The sequence below is a fragment of the Oculina patagonica genome, chromosome 4, assembly GCF_052425735.1.
Source record: "Oculina patagonica isolate OP01 chromosome 4, crgOcupat, whole genome shotgun sequence".
NCBI classification, from domain to species: Eukaryota; Metazoa; Cnidaria; class Anthozoa; order Scleractinia; family Oculinidae; genus Oculina; species Oculina patagonica.
Window position 1 is genome coordinate 2066464 of NC_135761.1, and position 18940 is coordinate 2085403.

The window sequence follows — 18940 nt, forward strand, 5'->3', positions numbered from 1 at the left end:
TCACCGAGCTTAAAAAAACTACCATCTTAATTATTAACTACACACTTGATGATTTCAACATTGCAGATCCTGATTACATGGCGATTTTCAGCCCTGGTTAAACCGGGCTGAGATTTCAGCTCGGCTTCCAGAACAAATCTTCTTAAAAAGAGACATTTGCGATTACATGGAGCAAACCGGGTTGGAAATCTCAGCCCGGGCAAACGGGCTAAAAAAAAATCTCATGTAATCGCGCTTTCAATTTCAGCCCGGGCTGAAAGTGAGCTTACGGATGTGCAGTAGTGGTTTTCAACGAAAGAAAATGGCGACCAAGATAATTATTCAGTTTTAAAAGTGTTCAACCCGGGCTGAAATTCGTCATAAAATAGCAACAAAATTCCAGCCCGGCAGACCGGGCTGAAATTCGCCATGTTATCAGGCCCTAAAATATTGGCCCAGCTCACCACGAGTCTCTCGTAGCTCAGTTGGTTAGAGCGCCCAACCGGCATCTGGGAGGCCATGGGTTCGATTCCCGTCGGGGACTCAGAATTTTTCTTTGTCCCATGCTCGTGTCATTGTTGAAATATTGATCTTCATAACTTTAATTTATTTGGGAACTGCTTAAGTATGTAATAAATAGAAGCATTGTGAAACATGGCAGTAAGAAAATTTAGTTTTTAAATGTCTTTCAAAATGGTAATTTCCCCAGAACAGGTAGAAGTTGAGTGTTTGAGTTGCTTGAATAAAAAATGTTGCTCGATACATGAAAAGCTTTATTAATAGAACGACGTTGCTTTTGCTCCAATATGTCACGTGACCATGTATGACAAATGCAAAAGCAACAAAGTCGGTGGAGAGATCAAACTATCGGGTCAAAAAAGTAGTCCGTTCGTTCTGAAAAAACTTGTAGATGGACCAAGACCTTGTCGCCGACGAAAACAATGGGTGTTCTGCAATGAAAAGCATTCTCCGTTACGGTATGTGTTCGCTCTCTGCTGTTTTTGTTTTGAACATCGGGCACGTACTGCACTGCGTGAGGTCCTCGCCGTCTGCGAGAGTTTCCAAACATATTTGTTTGTCTAATCAAGGTGAACAAAGAAGAACCAACAGTTCCTTTCACCTGGATGAGAATTTAGATCAATCAGTGTCACACACAGCGGTCAAAGTTAAAATTAAATACAGAGTTTTCATTGTTTCATGTTGTATGTAGTCCACACTTACAATCTGATTTTGTGACTGTAGTTTTAAAAATTTATAAAATAAAATAGAGTGGGGTAATAAAAAAGGATGAAAGTGTGCCAAACACATCTAAAAACGCGAAATAAACATCAATTCGGCTGTGGCTAGCGTGTTCCTCTCTTCTTTCCATTCTCTCGTATTTGAATTAAACAACCTCGGAACGTGACTATTATCCCACGACTAAATGAATTTTCCTCGATCATCAAAAATAAAAGTATTGTTGACAGCACCGCAATTTCATCTCAATGAATACAAAAACCACATATTATATATTGAAATTGATGCCGGTAATCGCCTGTTCCATATTTTTTATTTTTCTTTTCTGAAGACATTATAAGAACACAGTACGACCAAGTCGTTGCCCAGTTTCCACCCTGACGTTTATCGTGCGACCCTCGCCGCCTGTGCCCCCCCCCCCCGCCCACCCCGCGCCCTCGCGTCGTCAATAGCAAGTGAAAAACGAGGTTCTTCAGTAGAGAAAGGCAGATCGTCCAAAGAGTTTGTGCCACCTATTCGAAGCCGGACAAAACTCGTAATTAACTATAACGATTTTAAAGGAAAGTTTTCGGTTCCATAGCTTGTATTTCAGTGAGATATAGTACCCTTTAACTACAAACAGAGCGCGCTTCTGAAAACGTTCTGCTACCGGTGCATGCCTATTTACGGGTGAAGGCAACCACTTAAGCTTTGAAAAGTGCTTTTTTGTTTGGTGTGCTTCTGATCTTGTTTTAGAAGTCTGAAGTTACATTTTTTTTTTTCCTGGATGGCATTTTATTCTTGGCAGAGCTTCCAGCCCGGTGTCTAACTATGTAGGCCAAGTCGTCACAGCACGCCTAATCCCATTTTCCGGGAGCTTCAAAAATAACATTCCCGCTGTTTACTTTGTTGGTTTTCAATCCTCCAGACCGAGTATACACCGCTGTAGTTCTAACACAGAAGGTCATTGGTGTTGAGTGATCTTATTATCTAGAGATCTTTATTATCATTTTATCAACATCGTCTGATCAGGCGAAAGCGGTGCGACTCGTAACCCCAGATCATAAACCAACATCTCAGCTGGCAGATTTCCCAACTAGAAAATAACATCGCGTGCGAGAGAAGAAAAATGTGTCAAAATAATGAAAAAAATACCTTTAGGGTTAATCTTTATCTATGCAACTGAATTTAAAACGATATGTCACGCATTTAAACTAAAAGGAGCTGTCTGACGGCCGTTTATAGGACTGTGTTGAGGGATGTTTACAGTTAGCAAATGTAGTAGGAGATTTTCAAAATGAAAATTAGAAAAATAAAACACGTATTACTTATTGAGAAAGAAGGACTAGACGTATTACTTATAAACTTCGCCGCCAAGTTGTCTATAAAGTTAATTACGACTGTTTTAAAATGGAAGAGCAATACAACACTAAAAGACATGAAGTTATAACTTCGCGGCTCGACTTGCACAACACGCAGCCACTTGTATTGACCGCAAAAACAGCGTGTTATTCCATACTTCAACAAAAGTGTCACTTTAAATTATGCGAACAAGAATAAATAAAGAATAAAAGACTTTTGCAAAACAGCCGCCTTAATTTTTTTTTCCAGTTCACCTGTCAATATTTTTTACAGGGTTGTCCCTGTTTTTTGTGGAAGATTTTGCATTTTATGCAAATACTATTGTTTCTAAAAAATAATTTGATGAGAAGAGAGTGATTTTTAAGAAAGATTGAGGCAGTAAAAAAAACTACGATAGTTGAAAATAAGCCAAATCCGCGGGGGAACAATATCGTAAAATTGCCCCTTTTCTTTAGTCACCGCATGGTGCATCACGATTGACTCAGACTTGAAGCTACAAATTATTCACAAAATATATTTTCAGTCCTCATAACAGTGAACCAAAGGGATTATTATTAGCAACTGCAATTTGCATTGGAGCTTAACCTGCAAACTTTAAATCGAACGTGACAAAATTTTATTTGATTGGCAACTAATTATAGATTTCATAAAGACGTTGAGACATGTTCTGTCACTTTATTGCCATTGCTCCGACCTTCTGTTATTCTTGTTTACACGGCATGCTCAAGGTGCTAGAAGCAACGCATTTCGCGATCGTTAACTGCACTGAATGGCCATTACACATTGTGTCGGAGTAATATTCGTGTCATTGCCAATGTATATTGTTTCTCTATCTCGATCGTTTACCTTTTCTAATCAAAGACGAAAAATTTATTTTATTTTGACATTGTCCATCGGTTTTTTTCGCGTTTGGTTGGTTTGTTTTGTAAACTAGCCGCTTCTGTCTGTCAGTGAATTTTTATATGACGAATTTTGGTTGCAACCATTTTTGAATACGGTTCATTTAAAGTAAAAAACAACACGATCGCTTTTTTATTTATTTTTTTTTTTTTTCAAGATAAAAAAAAATGTATTCTGAATTCAGTAGCACTCTTGTTGATGTTTTTAAGATTTATGGCTGAACCAATTAAATGCAAGATAATTGTCCCCGTGCATTAAACTGGATTTTCCATTGAAGAAAGGATTTTGGCGCTGTTGCCATGTTTGTCATTCAAATGTTGACACCCGTCACTCGAGCATTACCCTGCCTATTTAATATTAATAGCACGTGAAATACTCGGCGATGTAAACAAGATTCCGCGCCTTCTTGTGTCTTCAAGTGGCTAGATCAGAAGTGTTCGACGAACGTGATCCGTTCCGTAAGGCTAAACAAATTTGAAGGAAATTTCAGACTTTCGCAAGCAATGTTGTTCATAACGGACAATCCCGTATCGATGAATGAATTGAAAGAAGTTCATCGTGCGGATGTGGAGAAAGTGTACGCACGAAAAAGTTCGAACGAAGATGTCGAAATTTTGAGCAAGAGTATGGAAGCAAGTCAGGCAAGTTTCGAACCAACGAAACAACAGAACACCCCGCCGCAGGTCAAAGGCAGCAGGATTCGTCGCCACTCGTCGTACGAGCCAGACCTCGACGATATCTTAGAAGAAGACGACGACGCGAGTGGACGAGAACGTATTAACCGAGACCTTGCTGACATCCATCGAGAGCGAGCGCGCAACTCGGGTATCTTGAAGCGAGACCGCGAAGGGCGAACCTGGAGGAAAAGACATTTTGAGAACAACAATTATTCAAGACCTAGGTCGTACACGGCTTAAGTCTGGCTGTTTGCCATCGTCTTACTTGGAAGTACGAAACGAAGGAGCCCAAAACATTTCACATTCAAGTCACGTGCAGACGAGCGCCATGTGCAAAAATAACAATGGCACAAAAACAACTCCATCAACTTCGAGTCATGTAGTTTAAATCCCACGGGTATTTAAAAAACATACACCTCGCCAAGAGGACTTTGACAAGAGCTGGAAATCGTGGAGACTTTTCTTGGAGCCTTTAAATGAGCTAAAGAGGATCGAAACCCATTGGCTGGTTTGTAAACACTCATTGCAAATTCATGTCATGTTTCGAAATTTAAAACGTTCATTTCTGCTCTGTGTTGTGAGCGATGCAGTTCGTTCGTACATCTCCGAATACCTGTTTTATGTATGAAATCTCTACATTGTGAGATATATACAAACAGGTTGAAATTTTGCTCGCTTTGACTAATTTTGTAAAGATTTCCAGCTGCAAATGTCAACGATAACATCGTTCAGGTCGTAGTACCTTTCCTTTTATTTTTTGTCACCAGGCCGTGACATATTCATCAACAACACTTCACATATCGCATATGCAAGGTTTTCGTTTACGACTAAAACGTAAAACAAGTTGGTTCATTGCGATAATGCAAATGAATCCTTTGTAAATAACAATGTACATTTGTACAGTGAAATTTAAGGTCTGCTTCCTCGGTTTGTGAATGAGCTTACAACTTATGCAAAGATTGTTTGACAAATTGTTGTTTATTTGGGAAAAAAGTTCCATTAATAAAGCAATAGTTCGTGTTAGATGCCATAGGCTACCCTCGTTTATAAAATCTAGACAAAATAGAACTGAGGCAATGGTTTTAATTTTGGTGTTATTTTTTCATCTTCGCATTTCTATTGTAATTCAAATCATTCTGTGGTTAATGGAGAGAACATTATGCATATCGTTTACATCGAGTCTGAAGCCGCTAATTTCATTTCTTTTTGTTACCACGATGCTACTCAAGCGTGATTTGCTCACTCGCATCGAGAAAGAGACCTTGAAATAAAAAGATATGTAACAAAGAAACTGATAGAATAAAATATAAATATATCTTTACTGAAAATTTGAGAATTAGTTTGAACGTACGCTTGCAATAGACCTGTACTATAATAGAGTACAATAAAAACCTTGCGGAAGAGTATTGAAAAAATGATAAAATATTTTCATATTTTTTTTCACATATATGTATTTTTATTTTCGTTCGTTCGCAGTTATTTTCACGAGATGTTTCAAAGGGATCGCTAGCCAGACATTTTTGTAGCAAATGTCTGTTTATTTGTTTTGGCTTTATTCAGGACAAGATCAGCGAAATTGCATTCAATATTCAATCGAAGTGCGATCGACGGTGAACTGGTTCGGTTTTGGCAAGATACTCTACAGATTGCCTGGGGCGTTGAAAATGTATATTTTTAATTTTAACTTTCGCTCTGGCTTAACGAAAACATCAAGCTACTGCTCAGCGATGGCTAATTAAAAATCGCGAAAAAACACTTTGGTTATGTCAGCCCTTAATTTCCAAAAGATCTAAATTAAATTTGGCAAAAATTTGCATTTGAAAACGGACCACTTTTTACTAAAAACAAGTTTTTACATTAGTGCGTTTTGTGAAAAACAAAAGCTAAGAGAAGAATAGGAGGGATACAAATGGCTTGTACCATGTTTGTGAGGTCTGTTAAGCGTCGGTGATTGACTAATTAAATAATAATATTGCCACCAACCCCAAATTTCACTTCTCAGTAAGCGACGCTCAAAAAAGCGCGAAAAGTTAACCATTGTGGCCATCGCGTAATAAAAACCAAGATTTACTGGTTAGAAATATGGTCGGAATACTAAAAGGCTGCTAGGGGATCCAATTATCCCTGCGGCAAATCTTCCTGTTTTTATTTCGGCAACTTCAGAAACTTGTTTCAAGTACAAGAGGCCAGTGATCTATTTTTCAGACGGCAGTCGGAACTGTATCAGACCTGTACATGTATCAGTGAAAGCCCAAACGTTTTGACATTCACATACAGTAGTCCATATTTTTTTTTCTGTTGTTGGAAAATACTATTGAGTAGCTTTCAGCGTTGATTGTCTAAACCGCAGATGGCGGAGGTTCATTTTGATGATTATGTATTACAGTTGAACCTGGCCATTTGGCGGCGTTGTTTCGTTGTATTACGACAAGAATAAGCCGATATTATAAAAGAATAAAAAAAGTCGTGGGCTATGGAAATAAATAAAATATGATAAATTTTGGTAATGAAATAACGGCTTCCGTGGAAAAAACAGCAGAGCTCGAAAAAAAATTATATGTATCGCACAGACTTCAACGTGCGGTTACACTCGGGCCATTTATTTTTATAGATAACGTATTCGTCGTATCACAGACTGTGTAGCTAAAAGATCGTCAGATCGGTCAAGCTACAACTAACAAAAGAACCATAAGTAAATACAATCTGCCAAAGGTGCTAAATACAATTGGTAGATCGATTCTGGGCATGCGTGCAGGTGATTGGCCACAGTTACACAGTTGCCTTTATGTTTTTGATCCTTGGTCTTATTGTTTAGCAATAATACACGCCCACAAAAGCGATCTAAATGGTCTAGACGGAACAATTAGTTTTAGTAGATGATATGATGATCAAAGGAACGCCGCAGTGAAATTGTTCCAAATTACAATGAAAATCCAAAGCAACAAGACCTGCACGTTGAATAACAGAATTAAGTTTACCAGTAAAGAAAGGTAAGACCCTTATTCAAGTCGAATTCTGAAGTCTGAAGTGTAAACGAAAGGAAAGTGTCCAAAGTTGATTTTTAAATTGAAATCGTGATGCCTTGTCTCCGTCTGCTTATTTTTAAGCTCCAAAAATGTATGCATGTGTCACTACGCACGCGTTTTTATTTGCAAAGTGCAAAATTTTGTTGTGATACATCGGTGAAAAGAACTGTCGATATTCTTAAGACAACGGAACCGAGAACCTTTACGTGCTGTGGGGTATTCAACAGCCCCAAGTTAACGGGCATCTAATAAAACTAAGCTCTCTCGTCTGAACATTTTTTTGCGTGTATATTTTCCTATAAGATACAACGCACAGTGTATTGACAAACAAATGACAGGATACGTCTGCGCGCAGACTGCCACAGTTTAGAAAAACGGGTTCATAATTGAAACGGGCTTATGCAAACTGCCAAAGAAAAACAAGCATTTGTATTTACATAAAAGTAGAATCGTTATTGAGAAAGATCAAAATATTGACTCAACTGCCCCCTTGGCAAACAAGCAAACTTCCTCCTCGAATCAGTAATGACAAAACAGAACAGATTCGCCTTTGAGATCAAAAGTTAGGAGTCTTTGTTTATACAATCATTCATAATATAAAAAAGAACAGGATGTTTTTCTATATCATTTGTCAACAAAATCAGACCGTTTTTGTCCTCCTTCCCCCTCGATCTCCCAAGGGGAAGTCCGGTCGTACTTTTCAAATGTCCACGGCCGCTACACACTGCGGCACTTCTGTGGGCGCGATTTTTCAAAGTGAGTGAAATCGACAAGAAAAACGTATGTTTGTCAGGAGTTAATAATTCCTTTTATCTGGGACGTGCTATTGGTTGGCCGTGATCTCAATCTCCCCCACTGACCATCAGTGTTTGTTAACGACCAAGAAACAAATACGACGCATCTTTTGAACATTTATTCATTACTAATTCAAATAAATCAGCAAAATATACAGCGCTCTCCTCAAAATTAATATACAACTCCAACAAACCGTCGTTTAGTTTAGCGCGCAAGGGTATCGGGGACCGGCTGAGTTTACATCACAATGGCGTCAGTTCCATACAGTCGTAGGTTTAATCAAAACAAAACATCGAAGCCAGTTATTCATAATCTGGAAAGCGTAGGCGACGATTGACCGCCAGCTTGCAATAATCATCCCCTTGACCAAAGGACAACAACGGAAAAACAAATACGGAATTATTAATTATCACTGACCAAACCAACAACGAACACAAAAAAGCCCTGTGGCATCTTTTAGAACGTTATTGTGGTCCATTAACAGTGATTGAGCAAGGATTACTGAACAGTTCACAGTGTCCATTGGCTGTGATAGCACGCACGATAAAATAATACGAAGCTCCCGGAAGAAACTGAGTCATCGTACAGGCCATGGGAAGAGCGAGAGCCTCCACGACACCCAAACTTTCCCAATCATTCAAAGGTGCCGATTCGGTGGGAACCGACATCACATACAGTTCATACTTGATCACTTTTGATTCGCCTTCTCGGCTGGTTAAATCCCATGACAAAATAATTCCATTCTCGCTTTGCTCTACACAAAGGACAGGTGTTAACGAGGAAAAGTCATTTCCTTCGTCGTCTGCTTGGTTTACTAAGTGACTTATGGTTCCGGCCGGCGTTTCTGTTTCTGCACATGTCGTTAAACTAGCAGCGTTATCAGGATCAGGAGAGAGCTTGATCCCTGCGAAGGTTTGAACAGGCGACGATTGAGAATAACCAGTGTCCCCCTGGGAAACTGTTGAAACTTGGCAAGTATCCTTCGTAGGTGTGACTTTGCCACCTTTTTTCAAACTGGAATCTTGCCCGCTTCCTTTCTGTGCAGGACTGGCTGCTGGTGCAATATTGGAATGAAACCTGTTGGTTTGGCCCGTTGAGAGAGATACTGATTGACTTTCTGAACAAGGGACATCTGTCGGTATTTTAGACGAAGTAGGCGTGGTAGCATTTGCCAAAGAGGCATTTCTTACAACTTGATGCCCATTCCCTCTGGCAGACAAAGAAGTCGAGGGTGTCCGTACTATGTTAGAAGAATGTTTCTGATTACCGTTCGGGGTCGATGGCATGGATGAGCCAAAATGTGCTTCTTTTAATCCATTGTTTGGAACCTGATTAGTTAGGACACCACTAGAGCCCCCGCTGTCTCTTAGACGGGCAGCTTTTTGGAAGGGCTGCAAACCAATTGGCAACATTTCTACTATCTGATTATGGCGTATTTGCAGTTGCCTTACTTGTGCTGAAGATGTTTGAACGTTGAATTGATTTTGATGAACCTGCGGTTGGGGCTGTTGGTGAAAATAGGCGCCATCTCTTACACTTTGAGGAGGACATTCGAATGGTTTTGTGAACTGTGCTTGACCTGGAGGTTGACTTGGAGGTACAAAGCGGTACTCGTTGGTGTTTGTTACACTATTGAAACGGACTGACTGTCCAGGAATAAAAGTTTCACCAGGCGTCGTGAATTGAGGGTTATGTTGCGCATATGGCTGCGCACCTGGATGTGGCTTGGGTTGTATCCTGGTTAGGTGGCCCTGATTTGGTGTTGGTGGAGGCTGTAAGTAACCTGCTCTTTGCTGATAGTATATTAACCAGGACGGTTGTTGTTGTTGTTGTTGTTGTTGTTGTTGTTGTTGTTGTTGTTGTTGTTGTTGTTGCTGCTGTTGTTGTTGCTGTTGCTGTTGTTGGTAATGTTGTTGCTGCTGGTATTGTTGTTGCTGTAGGTATTGTTGCTGTTGTTGTCGTTGTTGCTGCTGCTGCTGTTGTTGTTGTTGGTACTGTTGTTGGTGTTGGTATTGTTGGGTAGTGGTTGTTGTTGTTGTTGTTGTTTTTGTTGTTTTTTTTATGTTGTTGTTGCTGTTGCTGTTGCTGTTGCTGCTGTACAAGTTGTTGTTGTGGCTGTGGTTGCGCTTGTTGCTGTTGTTGATGAAAGTATCTCTGAATACCTACAGAATTATTGGCACTTTGATGAGAAATTACCTGCTCGTTGGGGGTGTAATACTTTTGCCTGTGGATTGGAGGACCAACTGGTTGCTGGTAACACCTAGTCTGGGCCATTTGGTTCAGGAACCTAGATTCTTGCTGATAAATAGAACCCGGTTGATCAATTGATTTTCTCACTGGCGCGGGAGATACTCCTACTTGGTGTGGCACAGTGAAAGATGGCTGTTCAGGTGGCGGAACTTCTATCGGTTGATTACGATAGGCATTTTTGGGATCTACTGGGATTGTGTTTCCAGTTTGTTGTGAAGGCTGCACAGATCTAGAACAGTTCATATGAGCTCTGGAGGCATTCTGGTGGCACTGATAATTTGGTCGCGATGAGGCTATTTGATTGGCCGGTGCTGCTGTTGAAATAGAACACTCTGAGTTAACTAATGGTTGTGTTACTGGAAGGCACTGTGGCTGTGATAAAGCTATGGAAGGAGTTGAGTTTAACTGTGGTGCGGCCTTCTGAGCACTTGCTTGTGTTATACTAGCAGAAACCATCGCCTGATCCTTGCTGTGTAATTGTTGACTATCATCCCGTTGATGCTGACATGCCCGCGATGATGTAATATCACCTTGCCCTTTCTCTGAAGTTTTTCTTCCCGATGCGTTTGCTTGATTGGAATCTGGGGGACAACACAGGCAACCAACTGGCGGTCTACGACGTCTAGTTTCTGGAACCTCCTGGGTAGAGTGACGGCCACTTGACTGAGAAGCAATCTCACCTCCGGCTCGCGAATGTTGTTCTTCTCTTGCAGCTGAGGTATCACCCAAGGAGGCAACTGAAACTGCCTTAGCTCTTTTATTATGTTTCACATTAGGATACGAATCGGGTAGCAGTTCGTGAAAACCTCGAATGTGATACTGAGAGGATGGAATGTTTGAAGATATGGTATTTTCGGGCTTAGCATTACCGTCTTTGGTCTGAACCAAATGTTTCACATTAGGATACGAATCGGGTAGCAGTTCGTGAAAACCTCGAATGCGATACTGAGAGGATGCAATGTTTGAAGATAAGGCATTTTCTGGCTTAGTATCACCTTCTTTGGTCTGAACCTGGCCTTTTTGAGAATTCTGTTCACCAGTCACAGAATTTTGGCCTTGGGAGTCTACTTCGTGATTACCTCTAATCTGACTTTGCATCGACGAGGCAAGCGTATTTCCACTCTGAGTCGGTATAGATTCCCTCTGTGATGTTGGTGGGTCATTTACATGGTTCAATGACAAGTTGCGCGATGTATGATGAACTGATGGAGTGGCATGATCAGCCTCTCTGCCGATATCGGGTGGGTTGTTTCTAGGCGCTGATTGGATAGGAGGGAGCTGTGGTCCTTGGACCGTCTGCTGGGCAACATTTTGAATTACAGGAATAATCCCTGTAGAAGTAATTACCTGCTGAGGGCGGACGGTAGCGATGGGATGTACTACCCCGTTTCCATTTTGTTGTACATACGCAGGCACATTTCCTGAACAGGGAACTGCCAAGCCAGACAGTTGTCCTTGCATTCCTACCTTGTTAGCAACTCCGCTATTAATTGGCAGATTTATCGTTCCCGAACTTTGCATGGGTCTGTTTGTAGCTGGCAAATGCCTGGACAAGTTTTCAGGAGAAACTGGCATTTCGTTTGACCTATGGCCGAGGAATCGATGTTCTGGAAGTATAAATGTCTCACGATAAGGCACATATGGATGCTGATAAGGTGCTCTCACCACGAAGCTATTACCAGAAGAAACATGCTGTATTTTGGGAAGCGAACAGCTACCTTGGGTACTTTGGGTAGATTGCAGTGAGATTATTGGTTGCTGTGGTATGTTGTTAAAAACTGTTTGAGGGTTTTGAGGAGATTGAACAGGATAAGATGTGCTATTCATTGGTTGCCCACAAACTTTAACTATGACTGGCCCATCCTCGGAGCCCCACGATGGCCCCCGTTCTTCCTGAGCGATTGCCGCAGGTTTCTCCTTGCCGTTACGGGCAGACCAAGCCCGACTCAGAATCTAAATAATAACAAGTGAAAGTGAAAACTAAACCCTCGAATAACCTGAGATGAGATAAATCTTACAAAACGGTCAGGTTAAGTAATTTGTTTTTGAATAAGCTTGGTTAAAAAGGCTTTTGAGCAAAACTAAGTAGAACGTTTTATTTTACGGTCTTGTGTAAATACAACAAGGGACGCACTTACCATTCCCATGGAGACTTGTGTGCCACGTGAAACAGTCTTAGCCGTCCTGTCCTCCCTCTGAAGAGCAAAAAGGTACGTCATGGACTCGTTTTCTCTTTAAAAATTACCTCCACTCAAGTCACACACAGCATTTTAACGGGGTTCATTTTGGGGACGGTTCATTTTTTATGAGGTAGGGGGGGCTGGTGGAATTTGAGGGGGGGCCATCCAAAAAAAATTGGTTTAAAGGGGGGGCCAGCCGAAAAAATATGGTCTGTAAGGGGGTCACTAAAAATAATTATACTTTTAAGTGTTGTAACGAGGCTTCGTAGAGTAAAACATCTTGTCAGAATGCCCATGACATTCCTGAGGTCTGAAATCACCGGGGAGCTGCCCCCGGACCCCCCTACTTTGTTATCCCCAAACGCCATTAACCCTTTGACTCCTGGAGATTTTCCAAAAAAACGCATTTTTTAGGTGTTTTTGACCTTTTAAAGTCTTTATAAGCTAAAAAAAGCTCCAGTTCACTGAAACGGCCCTCAAAACACAATGCATGCTTATTTCTCACCAGAATCAAGTTTGACAATTTTTAGCTCGTGCAGCGCACAAATCAAAGTGCACTTTTTGGACGATAAACCATCCTACCACTTTAGGCTTTTCTTTTTTGTTTTTTTTTCGCTTTTCCTTTTCTTTCTTCCTTTCTTTGCTGCAGTGTTTGGCCTTCTAGCAGGCTTCAGGAAGAATCCGCGAAAGCGTAGGAGGCAGAACCCATGGAAAGCAAAGGGTGGAAAGAGGCAATTTCCCTGAGTTTCGCTAGATTGAAGCGTTTTGGTGCATATTTCAAGTTCCATAATCTAATCGCGCTGGTTAGGTACGTTGAAAAGATCCTCGCTCACAATCGAGATAGATGTCGCCTTTCTGGGGAAAGGTGATGACGCACAAGCGGGAGCCCCGACGCGGCCGGTAGGCCGGGAGGAGTCAAAGGGAACTCAACCCAACAGCTATGTACAAAGCAGAGAACCCACACTAATTGACGGCGTCCACAATAAACAGTGAAGCAGCCAGCTATTGGGGATGTGATTTTTGTACACTGATACATCTAGTCACAAGGCCGAAATTTGAATTCACTTCATATTCTTTCCTTTTTTCGGGGGGGGGGGGTCACGAAAAAATTTGGATTCGAGGGGGGGCCAGGTAAAAACGATGAAGAAGGGGGGGCCACTATATATAACAGTGACTACCTATCAAATCCCACCAGCCCCCCCCCCCCCCCTACCCCATAAAAAATGAACGGTCCCTTGGTCTTTCAAAACAAAAAGAAACGTCTTCGGCAAGAATGCAACTTATTTTCCAAAGAAACAGATTTCATTGTTTGGGGGAAAAAATCTGTCCACTCTAATATTTTGTAGAAGAGCACTATCTCTACCTGCTTGCTTAAAAAATGCAGACAGTGTGGTTGAAAATCGGCCTACAAACTGCATAAGGGATTGTACTCTTATAGCAAAACACACCACCTTTCTCACTTTGTAGAAAAACGCCAGATGAGTAATAACAAATAAAACTTAGCAAAGATGGTTTCAACTAAGAAAAATTAAGACGAATTCTGCAGGGCAAACGTGAAAAATAAAAACAAAAATGGTCATATTTTTCACGATGAACCGCCCGTAACATATGAAGTTCTTTTATCTTTTAGAAAATGCCCACCTCGCTGTAAAGATTCATAATGGATGTCTGTAGCCTGTCGGCTTTGTCTTCTAGCTGCATATTCCTTCGTTCTAGAATGGCTACTTTACGCCGTAAAGCTGACACGGTTCCGCTGTACACTGCTGAATGCTGTAACTTTAACATTCGCTTTGCCACCAGGTCTTTCAACATCTGAAGAGTGATGAGTAATGTAATTGTCAGTCGAGGGAATAGTAGAGAATCATGGTAGCTGCATTCGGCGTTGCCAAGTCAAGGCATGCTTAGTCCAGTCCCTGAACTCTCTCTTACGCGCGCCTTATAGGGGGAACCCAGGCGCGCAAGAGAGAGTCAGGATAACGTGCATGCGCGCGCTAGTTTTTTCCCCAAAATTGGGGGAAAAACTATATTTGGCGCACTTTGAACGCGCGCGCACAGATGACGAGTTCAATTACGCGACCGTGTACTAAACCAGGGTCACCGGAAACTTTAAAAGCCAAACTTTCTAGTCAATGTCTACTAAAAGCACGGCCAAAACACAATTGCTATCCGTTTACTTTTCCCAGTATTTGTAGCTTTATTGAATTGGTTTTGGATCTGCATTGTAGTGGAATTCGTCATTTGAGCGAGCATTTTCATCCTAGCGCGCGCGCCTAAGCAAGTGACGCCACACTCCTCGCTTCTGATTGGTTCGTCTGAGCATGCGCATGCAGGACCGCGCACCTGGGTTCAACCCCTATAAAAGGCGCGCGTAAGAGAGAGTTCAGGGACTGGACTAAGGTATGCTTAGTTGAATATAACTACCATCATTCCCTGCATGCGCATCTAATTGAAGAATTTGGAATTACTCGTCGCAAGTAATAGGACATTTCCGATATATTAAAATTCTAACTTGGCTCCGAGGTTGGGGGAATAAAACAAAAGATTCACGCGAGGTTTTGATGAATAATCATTCTTTTGTTATTCCCCAGCCCGGAGCAGTAGAATATTAATATATCGGAAATGGCCTATAACTACCGTTGTATTGAGCCTATCCTAACCTTTTCATGCCAAATTTGGCAGGACAAGCCATGAACAAACAAGAACTTGATCGTCTCTCAAAAAACGTTTTGGGCTAAACATCGCTCCCACCAAGAATTCTAAGAAATTCACGAAAACTAAAAGAGACAACTTCTTCAGAGATTTACACCATGAATTGAGCTAAGTGGTATTGCCTTCAAGGTCTTTTGTTTTGTCGGCAAGTTCACAAGGTTTCCAGACAAATTTTTATAACCGTTCGTCTCCGCTATTGTGTACTGCGAGATTGCGGGCTTGTTTGTGCATTTTAAAAAAGACTTTCCCGTCCTTTTGTTAGAAGACTCTTGATATCTTACCTTGCGAAATCGTCGTTTGAACAAGTCATTTTCATCGTTTACGATATCATTTGTCTGCATCTCGCCTAAACGTCCTTCACCAAACATCCGGTTTGGAAAGACACGCTGACTGGTGCTACTCGTGTCTCCTCCGTGAACACTGCTGGATAGATTCTTAGTATTGCTAGCCGACTGTGCTCTTGGGCCTTGTCTTTGAAAGTTGGTAGATGCTTTTTCTTTACGTTGTGTTGATAGCCGCTGTACTAAAAAGCGCTGGCGCAAACTCCTACGAAGTCCTGAAGAGTCCGTGTCAGAAGAAGCCGCTTCGCGAGAGGCTGCTGCTTCACTAACGTGACTTTGACCACTTCCAAATAATTCTTGATTTTCCCGTGGAACAGAAGAGCTCTCGTTTCCTTGGTTACCGTTTGCTGTTCTTGCTAAAAAGTTCCCCTCGTCTGGTGAAGCATATTTCGGTAATATTTCCTTAAACGAATTGTCACCGAAATCCTGTTGAAATGTGACACACGTGAGTTCGGGCGCTTCATCACAATCTACTGGCTCTTGTTTGATCCTTTGTAAAATGTTTGCATCGAGGTGGACTACAGCTTGGCCTTCCATATTCTCCTCTGCACATTCTTCATCTGCAACAATGAAGAAAGAAATGAATAAAGCAGATTTAAATTGCGATTGAAGTACGAAACGAATAAAAGGATCTTCGCAGTGTGTGAGTGGCTGAAGACATTTACAATCATTATTACATTGGCTATGGATGGCCATGGATGGCCACTGGCCGTAAACTTATCAACCAAGTCCTACGTTTTATACATGAGCCTCTGGCTCGGACATTGAGGGAGACCTCGTCCCACGTATGGACAATAAAATTGTATTGTATTGTATTATTGTATTGTATTAAGACAACTTAGGTATGAAAAGTGACAATCAAGAAGGTACTAACCAGTCGCTTCTATGGAGGGTGCTACAAATTTCCTAAAAGGAAACGATAAAAATATCAAATGACTGTGCCAAAATAATGTCATTGGACAATGCCCGATAACTATGATGCATGACCTTCGAACTTTAAAGGTCGGGACACACTTGGCGACATAGTCGCTGCAACTGGTCGCGGCGACAAGTTGTGGCAACATGTTGCCTCGTGTAACACGGTGCATTTCTGCGACGATCTTTGTCGCTGTGACAAAATTTTGTCGCTGCGATCACAGGCGTCCCAAACTCACTATTCGAGAAATCGATCGAAAACAATTTATGTAAGCATATGAATGATTTATGTGAGCGTATGAATGATTTATGTAAGCATATGAGTGATTTATTTAAGCGCATCGAGTGGGACGTGAATGCTTGAAGTGCGCGGTGTTGTAAATAACGTGGAATAAATGCGCTCGATGAAATAAAATTTTACGTTCTTTTCAATAAAATAAAGAAAGTGTACTCACCTTTCTTGATTTCTGTTGTCCTTTAAGGCTATTTCATCGTTTTTGGAGGGTTTTGAGATTTTTGTCGTACCCTTCATAAGACGAAGCGACAGGTCGCTTACAATTAACCAATGACAGAGCGCCATGTGTTTGAATTGGAAAACTAGTTCACATTCCCACTCTTCCAAATTCACTGCGTGTGCGACGAATAAGCGCCTTGTCGCAGCGACTTGTTTTGAAGCAGTACACACGGAGCGGCTTGTCACAGAGACCTGTCGCTGCGACTTGTCGCCTAGTGTGTCCCGACCTTAGCTTAATGACTACGCAACTCCAATACATGATCAGGTTTAACAGTACAGATTGACTATCCGGGGACTAATTATAGAAAGTTCCTCGAAATTCCCGAAACAAATCAAAATCTAACTTCTCCTTTGAATACCATGCAATGTCAATAAAGCAGGATGCAGAATTAAAAGAATGGAAAACAAGGTGTTAACTCAGTTTAGCAACAGATTCTCAAAACTTTCATTAAATAAAAATACACGTGTTGCAATTGGAGAATGTAAAATATATCAAGCTTAGGTACGAATGTCTACAATCTCGTCCCCAGAGCCCGCATTCTTTTGGTCAGCACCAAGAACGTGGACTCAGGCCAAATCCGAATTTGTAGCATGTACAGTGTTCTCATTTTCGATTGTCAGCCAATCAGAGTTAAGTATAAACGACCAGACGTCTCTGAATCGCGGACTTTCACATCGGAGTCTGCGTTCTTGATACTGACCAAAGGAAGACAAGGAAGGACGATCTCTGGGAACGAGATTTCACCGTCGTTAAAATTCTTATTTGTTCCTCTGTTCTCAGTTTGATGTGTTTAATTACGTACCTTCTCTTATTGGGGATTTCAACAGAATCCATTTTGAGAACCTGTATTGTAGTTATAGATTCCTAAGGACAAAACACAACCATTACATACCACTCTTACGAATGTTGCAGACACTCGATGGGGCTCAGCTTTTAAAACAGTGCTTGTTCTACACTGTTCGATCGATACCCTCTCTCTCTCTCAGTGATGGGGGGGGGGGGGGGGCACCGCCCCCAGCACCCACCTGACTGACTGACTGACTGACTGACTTATTTTCTTTTTTCCCAATCCAAATCAGTTACATGGCCAACAGGTTCCCTGGAAGTTTATTCCTGATGACGGTTTGCCTGGTAGCATTTGTGCATGTTTTTTTCTCCTATAGTCTACAATTCTCGTTTAGAGGTGTCATTCATAAAAAAATTTGCTGCGGGATCGACTCCTCGCTGACTGCACCTTAATTTACAATGCCTTGAGATAGAAAAACACTGAACCAATCGTACATATTATTGCACTAAAACCAGTCAATCACAGTGTTTATTCTTTATTGTCGGTCCAATATTTTCTTACTATTGCACTGGAAAAAATTTTTACAGCTCTTTTTCAATTTTACTTGACGTTTATTAAATTTCTCATTAACCAATTGACCGACTTGTTTGGAACAAACTGGAAGAATACCGCTCCTCGGTCTTTCTGCACGAACGTTTCTGATCCATGTTGACCAATAAATATATTTAGTATATACACACTCAGTGATCTTGGTGTTTCAAGCAATCTGATTGGTCCGCTATCTTGGGCTAATGAGCATTATTCACTCCCTACGGAGTGAATAATGCTTGATCCAAACTGAAACAAAATGGCCGGCATAACTCGCGTTTCGCCGGCGTTTCTGAATCGCAAATACTAAGAATACAAGAAGATGCTGAACCAGAAAAGACAAAAAAAGGCTAAGAAATTTGGCCTGATGGTTTTCAAAGTAAGAGAAGACTACATATTTCGCAATTTGCAGCACAATGTCCACACAACTCGAGTACTAAAACGATAAACAATTGCTTACCGTCAAGTCGCTCTTCGCACGGCATCGGCAGAAATGAATACCGCAGATTTATCGGCAGCAACATCAAGTGTAATTCAACCAAGATCCTCCACAAATATTCAGGAAAAAGTCTTTGTGCAAGAAAACATCCAGTTTTCACCACAGTTCTGCAGACATTCAGTAAGCTTATAATCCAAACTTTCAGGTGGATCCTTCGCCACCTGCTCTTTCAATTTTCAATTCAAGTGAACTTCAAAAGCTT

The 18940-nt window shown here is 41.3% G+C and overlaps 1 protein-coding gene across 1 annotated transcript; it reads right to left on the reverse strand.

Moving 5' to 3' along the window:
* Nucleotides 1-8119: 8119 nt before the first annotated feature.
* On the reverse strand, nucleotides 8120-17264 carry LOC144651344 (uncharacterized). Its single transcript, XM_078511292.1, has 6 exons — nucleotides 16309-17264; nucleotides 15375-15994; nucleotides 14026-14196; nucleotides 12343-12399; nucleotides 10018-12157; nucleotides 8120-9953 (listed from the first exon to the last, which is right to left on the reverse strand). Exons 1-6 carry the CDS (start codon nucleotides 16520-16522, stop codon nucleotides 8419-8421), a joined length of 4737 nt encoding a protein of 1578 aa, XP_078367418.1. The 5' UTR covers nucleotides 16523-17264; the 3' UTR covers nucleotides 8120-8418.
* Between the last annotated feature and the right edge of the window lie 1676 nt (nucleotides 17265-18940).

Coding starts and splice junctions, on each gene's coding strand:
- LOC144651344 (XM_078511292.1), bottom strand. CDS start 16,522: ATGCACCGTGTTACACGAGGCAACATGTTGCCACAACTTGTCGCCGCG. Junction 12,400..14,025: donor TTATGAATCTTTACAGCGAG/GTGGGCATTTTC, acceptor TTTGCTCTTCAG/AGGGAGGACAGGACGGCTAA. Junction 9,954..10,017: donor ACAGCAACAGCAACAACAAC/ATAAAAAAAACA, acceptor ACCAACACCAAC/AACAGTACCAACAACAACAA.